The 13,410-nt window shown below is 49.8% G+C and overlaps 1 protein-coding gene across 2 annotated transcripts; it reads right to left on the bottom strand.

Annotated features, from left to right (window-relative positions):
- Positions 1-2,900: 2,900 nt before the first annotated feature.
- RBP4 (retinol binding protein 4, plasma) lies at positions 2,901-11,812 on the bottom strand. Of its 2 annotated transcripts, none has more exons than XM_012659738.1 (6): positions 11,758-11,812; positions 11,325-11,453; positions 11,082-11,218; positions 10,812-10,918; positions 4,913-5,125; positions 2,901-3,206 (listed from the first exon to the last, which is right to left on the bottom strand). In XM_012659738.1, exons 2-6 carry the CDS (start codon positions 11,433-11,435, stop codon positions 3,169-3,171), a joined length of 606 nt encoding a protein of 201 aa, XP_012515192.1. In that variant the 5' UTR covers positions 11,436-11,453; positions 11,758-11,812; the 3' UTR covers positions 2,901-3,168. The 2 variants fall into 2 exon arrangements, with proteins under 2 accessions (XP_012515192.1, XP_012515193.1); XM_012659739.1 differs by lacking the exon at positions 11,758-11,812 and adding an exon at positions 11,562-11,644.
- Between the last annotated feature and the right edge of the window lie 1,598 nt (positions 11,813-13,410).

Raw genomic sequence — 13,410 nt, forward strand, 5'->3', positions numbered from 1 at the left:
TATTTTCCCCGTATCAAAGGATTTGTTATGGGTTCCTTTTAAACATGAACTTTTTTTTTGTATATTTGTAATATGATTGAATTTAATAAATTTTTATTTATAACTGTTCCGCAATCATATCTCCTACATGTAAAGCCACACCCTGCTGGTTTCTGAAGTGAGTCTTGGAAATGATTCAGGACCCAGATTTCTCCTCTACGGGGTCACAGCCACTCTAGGCTCCCACCTGGGACTCAGGAGGCCTTAAGATCATTTATTCATGTCAAGAGCACTTGAGGAATTTCCAAGGCACAATTAAAGGTGACTTTTTTTTCCATTTATAAAAAATGCCATAGACCCCTTTAGGAGAAGCAATGTCATGAAATCAGAGAGAAGGCAGGAGGACTCCGAAACATTTGAGAGTGAGGTCAGGAGTGAACCTCTTCATTGATCCATCATCAGAGCACCTTGAGCACCTGCCGTGGCAGAGAGTGTTCTTGGTGCTGGGAGGCAGCAGTGAACCAGACAGCCCCGGCCCCTCTCTCGGGGGGCTTACCTTCCAGTCTGGGGCAGAAACACGAAACACAGTCAGTAAACAATATGTCATGACAGAGTGAGTAAACGCCCTGCAGAATCTGGGACAGGGTGCTGTGGTAGTGGTGGTAATCTAGATGGGGTGGAGAGGGGTCTGGGAAGACCTTTCTGAGGAGTGACATTTGTGTCAAAAAGCAACGAGAAAGAGCCAGCCATGCGAATCTGGGGGAAGGGGCTCTGCAGGCAGGAGAGACGCTGGTGCAAGGTGGCTGGCGCGCCCGTGGGACAGGACAAGAGTGCTGTAAGCCAGGCAGAGCAGGCTATTGGGTGGGCCTCCTCTGCGCTGGGCACTGCCCTTGAGGCTCGGACGAGGGTGACCTGCTGGGGCCCATCAATTGAGGCCAGAAAAGTTATAGGGTCAGATCATGCAAGGCCCGGGAGGCCACCGTAGGGAATTTATTCTATGTTCGGTGGGCAGCTACTGGAGGTTTGCAGCTGGAGACCTGATGCATGTGTTCAAATGTTACTCTGGCTGCTGTGCAGGGAAGACTTTGAGGAGCAAGAATGGAAGTGGAGGCCAGTTAGGTAGCTGCGGAAGTAGAACAAGATGATGGGGAACTTGGAGGTGGGAGGCGTCAGTGAGGCATTGTGAGAAATGATTCGGGGCTATCCTTTGGGAAGGTGGAGCATAGATGATCTGTTGATGGAAAGGGGGAATTGGTAGAATGTAAGGGAAAGAGAAGATTCAAGGGTGACTCCTAGATTTTTAACCTGCCATTGGTTGGATGGTGGAGCCGGCAACAAAAACAAGGACGACTAAGAGAAGACTGGGGCTGGCAGAGCCAAGGGTTACATTCGGAGCACATAAATCCCAAATCCCAGTGAGACATACAAGTAGAATAGGCAGTTGGATGCAGAGATGTGGAGCTTGACCCTGGAGATGCAAGTTTGGAGATACAGATGGTGTTTACAGACCTGTGGTTCACAAAATATCCTGGGGAGAGAATGGAGGGAGAAGAAGCCAGAGCCAAAGCCTGAACCCAGGGACACGCCAACATGTGGAAGTTGGGCCAATGGCTGGAACATGCAGTAGCATAGAGCCTGGCACATAGTAGGTGCTCAACAAATCTGTGTTGCCCAGTAAATGGGCACCAGTAGCTGCCATTGCGCGTGCAGCTTCCGGAGCTGCTTGCTTCTGAAGTAATATTCATGGTGATCACAAGCTCAAGGACAAACAGACAAGGGTCTTCTGTTCACTTTGGTTAATAGATTTGGTATAGTAAAGCTGTTTTTTGAAGTGATGCATGGGTACCTTAGCCTGGCTCTGGCAGCCTGAGTGAAAGGCAGAACTTTCCATGTGTGGCCACCTGGCTCTTCTCTCTTTTGTGGAGAACAAGGCACACTGGGGTGGGGGACCCAGGAGCCTCCCACGGCCCCCGGATGTGCCAGCACCCAGGCGGAGATCTGTGACCCCTTCCCCACTCCCGATGCATTTCCTAGACCTCAGCCTGGCATCGGCAGCTTGCACAGCTCCTGAGTGTTCAGACACCACCTGATTGAATCCTTACCACGTCCCCTCCGGCAGGGCCTGTTTCCCCACATCTCACAAGAGAAGAGAGAGGCTCAGAGAAGTCATGTAACCAGCCTCAAATCACACAGCTACTATATACCCGAGCTGGACCGTGACTGAAAACCAAGACCCTCTGGTACCATAGCCTTGCTTCTTTTTTCAAGATGAGAAACAGAGACTCCTGGGAACCCCTGGGAAACTGAGGCATGTGGCTTTGCATGAGTTTCGACACTACAGTTCACACGTGCTGCTGATGGTGTAGGACACTGGTGTTCTGCCCGGTCCCAGCTACTCACACCCCACCTCCCTGCACACTCTAGGTAGGGAGGGCCTGTGCTCTTTCCTACACACCTGGCTTCCAGGGCCCCATCTCCCAATTCCTCCAGGGAAACAGGAGGCCTCCCTCAACATTTTGGCACTCGTAATAAGTGAATTGCACACTGGCGACGGTGAAGGGCTGGGGTTGTTTCTAGAGCATACCCTGACCCAGGGATCTCAGCCTCTCAAATCCTGCCCACCTCACCATAGACCTTGGGCCCACTGAAGCCTTGGGCTCGCTGGCCTTACTTCCTCTTTTGGCCTCAGTGCTTTGGCCAGGCTGGCAGTTAAGGCCCCCCACCCCCCAGGTTAATGAGGAAACCCCATTTTCCAGAAGTTGGGAGAAGCCAGTCTCTAATAATGGAGATTAGGTACTAGAACAGGCCAAAGGTCAGAAAGAGCCATGCTCTCGGGGTAGATAAAAGCAAAGCGCACCCCACCGCCCATCTGCAGAATTCCTCACTTTTGACACAGACGTGAACACAAATAAAAACTCAAATCATAGGAAATGGATGACTATATTTTAATGAATCAAAGTCTGGAATCCTAAGCCTCAAATGATCCCTAAGAAACTTCAGGAAAGATATGTATTTGACTGCAAAGAGATTCACTTATTCCCACATATATCTTTACGTGTACGGAAGGTTTTATGCACGCTGACGCAAGGTGAGGAAGAGGGGCTAATTAACTCCTAAGATAAATAGAGCTGAAGATGGAATGAGAGTAAATCAGAAGTTTTCACATGAAACTTTACATCCTCGATGTTGCTACAAAATGTTTCTTTCTGATTTGCCATCACAATAACCTGAAATACAGAAAACAAAGCCATTAATGACAGAAAGATGGACTCAGTGTTTATGGAGATGATAAATATCACAAGGGCCTTAGAGCTGGCTTCATTCAGATGCTGCTTTACGCAAATACATCACAGCAGACTGCAACTCTGAAAGTGTGAAGTGGTTGTAATTCACAAACACCCTCAGGGCTGTTTCTGAAACCCTTTGAACGTCTCTGGGGGCGATGGGGGTTGAGAGTATAGGATCTGCTGTAGGCAACAGTGCTGCCTTTTATTTCTCTTAAACTTGCCTGACTGCCATTTCAAAGTGTTGGGGGGCTCATTCTCCTTTTTCAGGAAGTGGGGGCCACGTTAGCCTGACCTTGGCCATACTTTCGGTGTTTTTTTTTTTTTTTTTTTTTTTTGAGACAGGGTTTGCTCTGTCTCCAGGGCTACAGTGCAGTGGCATCATCAGAGCTCACTGCAGCCTCAAACTCCTGGGCTCAAGCGATCCTCTGCCTCAGCCTCCCAAGCAGCTAGGACTATGGGCATACCACCATACCCAGCTAAATTTTTTGTAGAAATGGGGTCCCGCTCTTGGTCAGGATGTTCTCAAACTCCTGGCCTCAAGAGATCCTCCTGCCTCAGCCTCCCAAAGTGGTAGGATTACAGGCGTGAGCTACTGCACCCGGCCTGCTGGTGGTTTTAGAGTGTTTACCGTGTCTCATGTCACGTGTCACCAGGTGGTACCCCAAGGGACTTCAGAGTCATAAAACTCTAGGTTTGCATCCAACTCAGCTACCTATTGAAGATCTTGGGCAACTTTCTTAATCTTTCTCAGCCTCCATTTTCTCATCAGTCCAATGTGGATAAGAGTATCTACTCTGTAAGGTGTTTCCAGTGATTAAGTGAGGTAATGCAGGTGAAGGCCTCCGCACAGTGCCCGGCTGTGGTGAAATCCCCACCAGCCCCACGTGTAGGCTGCCCCCAGGGTGAGGCTTCCAAATCTTATTTATGTTTTTGGTCTGAGTTCATATCTGCTTGGTGTAGTGGGTCAGTTCGATGTTCCCTTTTTTCTGCCTTTTAGCATTACCCCATTTGGACTTTGAAACCCAGTTTCCCATAGGAGTGAGCGTCCAATCAAACTAGACAATGTTCCTGGCTTTTACATCAAGATCAGACAAGGGTAATGTCTATAAAAAGATCCTATGGTTGCTCTAGGGGATCTCAAAAAACCCAAGTGAGGAAAACCAGCTAGTTAATTTAATGGTTATTTGGTTTCATATAGAAAAAAGAACATTTGTTGAAATCATTCTCTTTTGAGCTTGCTATGTTGACGTCTCTGTTTCAGTTTTTTCATCAATGGCCACATGAGTGGCCCATCTCTTCACTGGGCTACTCAACCCCCAAACAATATTAATTCAGTCAAAATGGTTTTTCAGGGCAGGGTAGCCAGAGGTGACCACAGAAATGGCCTAAGGTAGCAGAATAAAAAAAAGAATATCCACTGCAGCAGCAGTTTTACTTAATTAAAAGTGGCAGGGTTTTGGACAAAGGCTTTTACCCACTCCTGCATCAGCTCCATGAAAAGGCCAGAGTAAGATCTGGTCAAGAAGGATCAAGATGTGGCCTCAGAAAGGGGCTCCTAGGCCACCTGCCTTCTCTTGAGTGCAGACGAAATGCACTGCACAGGCATGTGGGCCCCAGCTCCCCGACCGCCAGGGAGAGCCACTCACCATTGTGGGTGATCAGCCTGTACTGTCTGGCCAGGCACAGCTCCTCCTGCCGCTGCCTCACAATCCTCTGCACGTCTGGGGGCAGGCCGTTGGGGTCGCGGGCAAACACGAAGGAGTAGCTGTCGGCGCAGGTGCCGTCGAGGTTCAGGAGGCGGCAGGAGTACTGCACGGCGTACGTGTCGTAGTCCGTGTCGATGATCCAGTGGTCATCGTCTGCAAGCCAGAGAGCCACGGTGCCCATCAGTGCCACTCCGGTAGCAGACTCAGAGGTCAGGGAAACCAACTGCCAGGCCCGAGAACCCAGCGACTTCCTGAAACTGGTATCATTTCTTAGGAAACAGGAGACTACAGAGAATCCTGACAGTTTTTACACAATTGGGCAAATCAAAGAGGATCTTGTGCTCCTTTGTAGAAAAAAGTCCTGGAGTCAGGGGGACCTCATTCTCTGCAATGATTACCTCTCACCCTGACGATAAATGTGAGGGCGTCTTTCCAAAGAACCACCAAGAATGTGGGCCAATCAAAACCACGGGACAAACCTTTCTCCTGTTGTCTTAGCCACTCTCCAAACATACCTGTGTGTTTGGGGCTAATATCTGGGGGCCACCAACTTATGTTACCTCCAGTGTCAGGATGCATCTTTTTCAGTCATCTCACTAACCATGCTGCCCTCCTGCCCCTCCATCCACCAGCGCATGCTGCTCCCAGGGTCTTGCTCTCTGACTCCCTGCTAATTCCTGCATAGTAACTCTATTCTCTTCTCCGTGCTGGCAAGAGGGGAGTTTTTGCCTTGGGGGCACAAGGTGCCCACCATCTGGCATCAGATATTCCTCTTAGAGCGTGGACTCTTCACAGCTCCCCCGATAGAGACAAAGTTGAGCCGTTGAAGAATCTGGATTACATGTATTCCTTGAGGCTGAGATATATGCCATGTGGAACAGGTTTAACTGAAGGTCGTAAAAATATCCACAGAGGCAGGAAGGGAAACATTAAGAATGTAGGCGAGCAATTTGCCACAGAGAAAGAACAGGGTTCAGGTTTATGCAAATATCCTTATTCAGATAAAAGGGCCACAACTCTACTTAATTTGACCTCTTGTCAACATATAACCAGGGCTGGGACTTTCTGAGCACTCAATTATGTGCCAGTTGCCGTACGGACACTTTCCATATGTTCTCACAGTTATTTCTCACATCCTTTATTCTACAGATAAGGAAACTGAGGCACGGAATCATTAAATAGTTCTCCTAGGGTCACGACAAGCAGGGCAGCACTGGGATTCAAGCTGGGGAGTGCGACTCCAGAGCCCACGTGCTTAACCCCTTTACCGCATCCTCTCCAGACAGTAAGTAGAGGGAGGGTAGGGGCAAGAACAAAAGGCTCCATGTCTCTGTCCCGTGCCCAGGTCTTGGAGCAAGGGGTGATCTACAGTGCCCCAGTTTGAGGAACACAGAGGGGCCTGGATCCCCGGGCATTAGAGGGTGTACCCACATCTAATGCTCACCCTAAGTCACCCCTGGGTGTGCCTCTCTGAGAACCCCTGGAGTGCCGCCTAGGATGGGGTTCAGCCCAAACCCAGGCCCTGCAGAAGGGCTGTCACAGGAGTGGGTGTGGAGCCCTTCTCTTCAGCTCACCAGGCCTGCTAGGAGGAAGAATGAGCCACCCCCGTGCCACCCAGGTTGTCTCAGGGTAAGTGTCAGAGCCTGGGCAGGGGTGTGGGGGGGAGATGCTCCAGACTGATGACAGCTCAGCAGCAACCACAAAGTTATTCACAGAAAGGCCAGGAATAGAGGCCACCGGGCCGCCTGCTGGGCCTCACCCTAACCACCAGCTCCCCTTCCAGGCTCCTGAGCACCTGGGCAGAGTCTTCCTTGTCCCCGGATGAAGTCACTTCTTCCCTGGGTATGGGGATCACTGTGCTGGTCACAGACACCCGGGAGCCTGCCCCTCAGACACAAAAACATTCGCCTTTGAAATGTTACCTCAACTCAAGCTATTAGCTTGGCAAACCTGCAGCTTAAAAAAATTTTTTTTTCCAAAATTGTTGCCAGAATGTGAATTCTGACATAGGAACTAAGTAACTTTCAATGCTTGGATTAGTAAAATTGGCTACTGTTCTTGACTTTTAAAGAAGGCCTGAGTTGGTCTGGTTAATTTCCAGGCTCTTTTGGATGACTACTTCAAAGATGAAGAATTTAAATCGTAGCAACCTCTCTCCCTTCTCAGAGTATTGGCAGACGAGGAACTGCCTGGTACTGCTAGAAAGAATGAGATTGGTTCTCCAAGCTCCTCACTCCCAGCAGCTGGGCAGTGTTCCTCTGGAGAACCAGACACCCACAAACCTTTCCAGACAGCAGCTAACTGCGTGCAGTGGAGCTGGGGGGAGAGAGCCCCGACTCCCTCCACCACCCAGGAAGTGGGGTTACACTGCAGCTGCACCCACACACAGGTGAAGTCTACCCACACAGACTGGTTTAGAGGTCTAGACTGCCAGTCCAAAATCCAAAGAAAACCCTTGGTAGAGGGAGCTGCCTCTGGTGGCCTGGTTTCATTGAGGATCTGTTGCTCCCTTCTGTGGGCCTGGAATGCGTCCCTTCAGCTCCCTAGACTTGTGTCCTCCAATCGTCTGAAGTGACAAGACCAGGTGAAAAGCTTCCTGTGGTCCTCAGGCCTAAGAGTCCAGCTGAGCCAGCCAGGTGAGAGTTTTAATGCTATTTCTGACTAATTGTCAAAATAACCCAACTGATCCCAGCAAACTGAGTAGAGTCCAAGGCCTTGATGCCTGAGTAAGCCAAGATGAACTCTTTGGATTGAATTATCTAGACCAGCGGTTCTCAAACTTCATTAAGCAGAAGGAACATACCCAAGGAGCATACTTAAAATGCAGACTGCAGGGCCTTATCCCTAGAGTTTCTGATTCAATAAGTCTGAGTTTGGGCCCAGAAATGTGCATTTTTTAACAAGTCCCTCCAGCTGATTTAGATACAGGTGGTCCAGGGACCCTGACTTTGTGAAACACTGATGCAGACATTCGAGCCTGCGTTATTTTTCAGCCTGACAAGGGCCCCTTGACCAGCAGAGTGACACTTTATCTGGGAGAAGGACAAAAGGAGAGTCTGTCCATGTCTTTCTGGGAGGGCCCAAAACAATGATGATCATAGCTAGTATTTATGGAGCACTTATTATGTGGCAGGCTAAGCATTTTCATGCACTACCTTAATGAGTCCTTCCAACAAGTCTATGAAATAGGAACTATTCTTTATCCTCATTTCACAGCTAAGGAAATCGAGTTTTGGAGAGGCTAGCCTGTATTCAACCCAAACCTGACAATGGCAGCATCCCTAACCCCTGAGACATCCCACTTGCTGCCAGCAGAGCTGAAGGGAAGGACGCCAGTGCCAAGCATGCCCACGGCCGGGGCGGCAAGCCATAGCAGTCTCCTAACACGGAAATGTCATGTTCAACTGCAGAGATGGGTTACATTTAATTTTTTAATAATTTGACAACAAATTTAATGAGCATTTGCCCCGAGTTAATTTCTGTCCATAAGAGCATCTCATTTAAAACATATCTGTTCGGTGAGATGCAGTGGGAGGAGCAGGGAGAGACTGAGAATGCAGGCAGCTCTCTGAGTGGCCTTCAAATCCGCCTGTCCAAGTCAGTGTTTAAAGCGAGACCAAGGTCAAGGAAGAAATTGGCACAAGGAATGAAAGCAGAGTTTTGTAAAGAAGACTCCAAAACAAGCACGTAAAACAGAGGAAGGTAGATGCATCAAGTCTTACAGTTTGCGAGCTACTCAAAAAGCAGAGGAATAGTTCATGGCCTTTTACATCCCTAGGGGCTAAGAAGTGTCACCGAGTGCCGCTAATTAGTTGTGTGTTCCTAGGTCAGTCATTTCTCCAATATGGGCCTCAGTTTCTTCACTTGTAAAATGAGAGACTTGAACCCAGTGGTCTCTGTGGGTTGTCCCATTCCAGACTCAGAATAGAAAGCTATGATTTGATGAGCAGGGACGTAACTAAGTTGCAATAACATCAACTTACAGAGAACTTATGTCTCAGGCACTGTTCTGAGTGCTTTCTCCATGTTAACTCCCTGCATCCTCATTACACAACTCCATGAGGTAGGTGCTATGATTGTTCCATTTTGCAGATGAGGAAACTGAGGTACAGAGAAGCTCATAGTGGTTGAGTTGGGATTTGAACTTAGGCAGTCTAATTTTAACCGGACGTGTTGAATCACTACACTGCACAGTTTCTTTTATCAAAGGTAACCTAAGAAGGAATTTATCCTTAAGCCTTCCATATTATAGCTATCTTACTTAATAGCTACAGCAATCACTTTCAAGATTTCAATACTTTCACTTTTCCTCCAAATAAAATCCTAGATAAAAATGCCAATATACAAGAGGCAAAAGCAGAGCTAATCTGGTTTGGTAGGGGGAGAAAGAGGGAAGAGACAAACTTATACCTCTTCATTGGGTCCTCCCCGCCCCTGTCCCTAAAGGCACCCCCAATATCATCCTAGTCCTCCTTAAAAGGAGCACATCTCAAAATGCCATAGAGCATTATATGTTTACACTTTCCAAAAATTAGTGGTCTTATACCTCTGGTATTGATTTTTGTAATCCATTATCAGAAAAGTGTATCTCTTACTCTACATGAATCACTTTGAAAAGTTTTGCTGTACTACTAATAATTTTTATTACTTCTAAGGATAAAAGCTTTTTCCCCTTGTAGTGTAGCAACTTCATCTCATCTGTACAGTGTAAATCCAAACTGAAAATGCAATTCGGTTTTAAAAAATGAAATTTCACCCAACACACAACTTTAGAGGAAGTCAAGGAGTATGTGCCACGTATACAGAGCAATAGGTTACATAAAGGACACTTCTGCCCTGTGAAGACAGTGGCATGAAGAGCCCCTGTGTCCTTTCTCACAGGAGAGCTCACACAATACTTTATAAAAGGTGGTCTGTATTAGAAGTCCCTGTAGTTCAGGGCCACCTAATCCTGGCCTGGGAGTTGGAACCCCTGACTTCTAACATTGGCTCTCACAAACTTGTTGCATAACCTTGGGCAAAGCACTACCTTCTCTTGGCCTTAGTTTATTCATCTGTATATTGAACCTCCTTGGTAGGGTTAACTCTCTCTCTCAGATTCTATGATAGCTACCCACTGGCCTACATCATTCTCTAGCTACCAAGTAGACCCCAGATTTGAAACTTAGGAGAAATGGTTGAGGGGAGGGAAGGTAGAAAGAACATGTATATATTGCATTCTCATGATTAGGCCAAGTTTTAGGATGTTCTTCTAACAGTCCTCAACACCCCCCCACCCCCACTCCCAATCTGAATTTCGGTGCTTGGAGGACAGGGAAGAGGCCACTGCCACCCAGAACACTGTGCCTGGCTCAGAATCTCAGCATGGGCAGGCAGGGTACTCGGGAGAGAGCCAACTCTATGCACAATGTTCCCTCCATCTTTGGGTGGGGGTCTCTCAGCCTCTGCTGGGGCCCCAGGTAGTCAAGCTGTCTCCAGGATTCATCCCAAAGACAAGGAGGAAATACAAAGCCAAGTGGAGAGGTGATGTGGAAGGCAGGAGGGGAATGCATGAAGGTTACACACCTTGGCACAGTGGCTGGCTGGGAAAATGGCACCTGACAAACTGAAAGGTCCTTTTGAGCTTGGCCCAGGCTTCTTGAGTGGGGAGGTGGAGAGGGGAGGCTAGCTACTTTCAATCACCGCCCCTCCCCCAACATCAGGCGGTGCTGAGGGTTCCTGCCACTTACAGACCTTCCCGCAGGCCATTCTTCCCAAGGGTGTCACGGGAGAAGAAACCTAGCGATTTGGCCAGGTATGGCCCCCATTCCCTGACAGTTCCATTGAGCTGACTACTCACTTCCTTTCTGGAGAAAGGAGGCTACGCCCCAGTACTTCATCTTGAACTTGGCAGAGTCCTCCGTATCTGTGAAGGTGCCCACCATGTCTGCGCACACGTCCCAGTTACTGCAAAAGCCAAGGGGATCCTGAGCCAAGCCTGGCAAAGGGCTTCCTCCCTCCTTCCACCCCGGGGGCTCCCTTCCCTCCCAAGTCAGGGTCTGGCACTCAGCAGGCAGAGGCCCCCGGGACCCCGGAGCGCAAAGCGCGCAGCTGCCCAGGGGTCACTGACTTCAAAAGACGGACTCGGCCCTTGGCCGTGGCGCTCATCTGGCCGTTCTCGTCCACGGAGAACTCGGCGACGATGTTGTCCTGCAGAAACAGGCCCTCGGGGTCCTTCTTGGCCATGGCGTACCAGGTCCCGGCGAACTGCGAAAGGGATGAGAGCAGGGGTCTGGTGTCTGGGGTGCACGGCCGGCGGCGGGGAAGGGGGGACGGGGACCCGGGCCACCAGGGCCCCTGGGCCGATACCTACGCGAGCCTTGTCGAAGTTCTCCTTGACTCGGAAGCTGCTCACCCGGCAGTCGCGCTCCGCCCGGCCGCAGCCCAGCGCGGCCAGCAGCAAGAGCGCCCACACCCACTTCATCTTGCCCAGGAGTCCGCCCTGCGGGGAACGCACCGCCGTGAGCGCCAGGCAGCCGGGCCACCGGGCCACCCGGCCGCCCCGAGCCCACCCCGCCGCCCGCCCGAGGCCCGCCAGGCCGCCGCTCACCACGGGGAGACGCGCAAGCCTGGCCGCCGCGTACGGGCGCGCGTGGAGCGAGGGAGGCGAGCGCGCCGCCGGCCGCCCCGCCGCTTTATAGCTCGGCGGGGAGGGGGTCGCGCTTTCGTAACCGCGCGGGGTGAAAGACCGAGGGGGAGGCGCCGGGCGGGCCCGGCCAGCACTTGCACAACGAGCCCTGACTCACCGCCGCCCGGCGCGGGGAGGGTCCCCGAGGGCCGGCCTCACCTCCGAGGCAGCCCCGAGCTTGGAGCAGCTGCCACGCGGGGTGGCCTCGGCGGAGCCAAAACTCGCCAGCGGCGGCGAGCCTGGGGCCAAGCCCTGGCCCAGTCATCCAGCACTTGTGCCAGCGGCCGCCAGCTGCGGCCTGGGGTGGCCTCCGGGCCCAGTTGCTCTGGCTAGAGGCTCTAGTCGACCTGGCGGGAAAACGGTGGCCTCACAGAGCGAGGGGACCTGCGATGCTGCCTGGCGCGTGTGCCCAGGCCCTGGCCATGCCAAATTGGCCCCTGCGCCCTCTGAGGGCCAGCTGTGCAGGGGTTTTGGAATAATTCTTTCAAGTAGTTTTCATTTTATAAAGGATGTATTTTACTCTCTTTCAGGAGAGTCGTGGTGCCCTCTGGTCAATATTTGTTCTTTAGTTTCAACATCCTTAGACGCATTAAAACCCTCCCTGTTAAATATTCTCCAGAAACGCAATCCTGGTCAGGACAGGAAATATTTTAGCAGCCTCGGTGGTCGCCTACTTACTCTGTGGCACTTCTCTGAAACCACTTTGAAAAACACCTACCGATTGTTTATGATGCAGTTTCATTTCAAAGCCATCTTGGAGTTTTGTTTTCAAAACAGCTAAGGTGAGTTGGCTGAGAAATGGACAAAGGAAAAGAGTCAACAAGATTCTATAACGTCAATGGCCAATTAAGTCAAAATGCTGTGACTAGTTCAGGTATTTTGCCTACGTAATGGCACAATCTACTCACCATGTGTTTTCTCTTACATTCAAAGTTAGAGTTCCACTCCTCTGATCAGAGCAGTCAGAAGACGCAACTTTTCATGCAGCACAATTCACAATTGCAAAGATGTGGAAACAACCAAAATGTCCATCAATGCATGAGTGGATTAATAAACTGTGGTATATGTATACCATGGAGTACTATTCAGCTTTAAGAAACAATGGTGATATAGCACCTCTTATATACTCCTGGAAAGAGCTAGAACACATTCTACTAAGTGAGGTATCCCAAGAATGGAAAAACAAGCACCACATGTACTCACCATCAAACTGGTATTAGCTGATCAACATTTAAGTGCACATATAAGAATAACATGTATTAGATGTTGGGCAGGGGGAGGGGAGAGGGGGGAGGAGGGGACGGGCATATTCACGAACAATGAGTGTGATGCACACCTCCACGGGAATGGACACACTTGAAGCTCAGACTTGGGGGGGAAGGAGGGCAAGGGCATCATACGTAACCTAATCATCTGTACTCCCATAATATGCTGAAATAAAAAAAAAAAAGACGCAACTTTTGATTGAGAATTAGTGATGCAGCAAAGAAATATCTTTTCTTAAGATTCCTTTCATACAATATCAGTTGTGTCTCCATGGCCCAAATTAGAAAGAACCGAGATGAACTTGGACCATTTTGCAGCAACAGACCTGAAATGGGAGGAGGTGGGGGAAGAGGAAGGTGGCTGCCAAACAGGGAAAAAAAAAAAAAAGGAATTGTTTGGTACTCAGACCAGCCCTTTATATATACAACATTGGGGCTGCTTCTGAGCCCCTGAAAAGACACCCGTGGCTTCCCTGGGTGTCCTATAACTTCCTGCCTGGTTCTCC

The sequence above is a fragment of the Propithecus coquereli genome, unplaced genomic scaffold, assembly GCF_000956105.1.
Source record: "Propithecus coquereli isolate 6110/MARCELLA unplaced genomic scaffold, Pcoq_1.0 Scaffold63, whole genome shotgun sequence".
In the NCBI taxonomy this organism is placed as follows: Eukaryota; Metazoa; Chordata; class Mammalia; order Primates; family Indriidae; genus Propithecus; species Propithecus coquereli.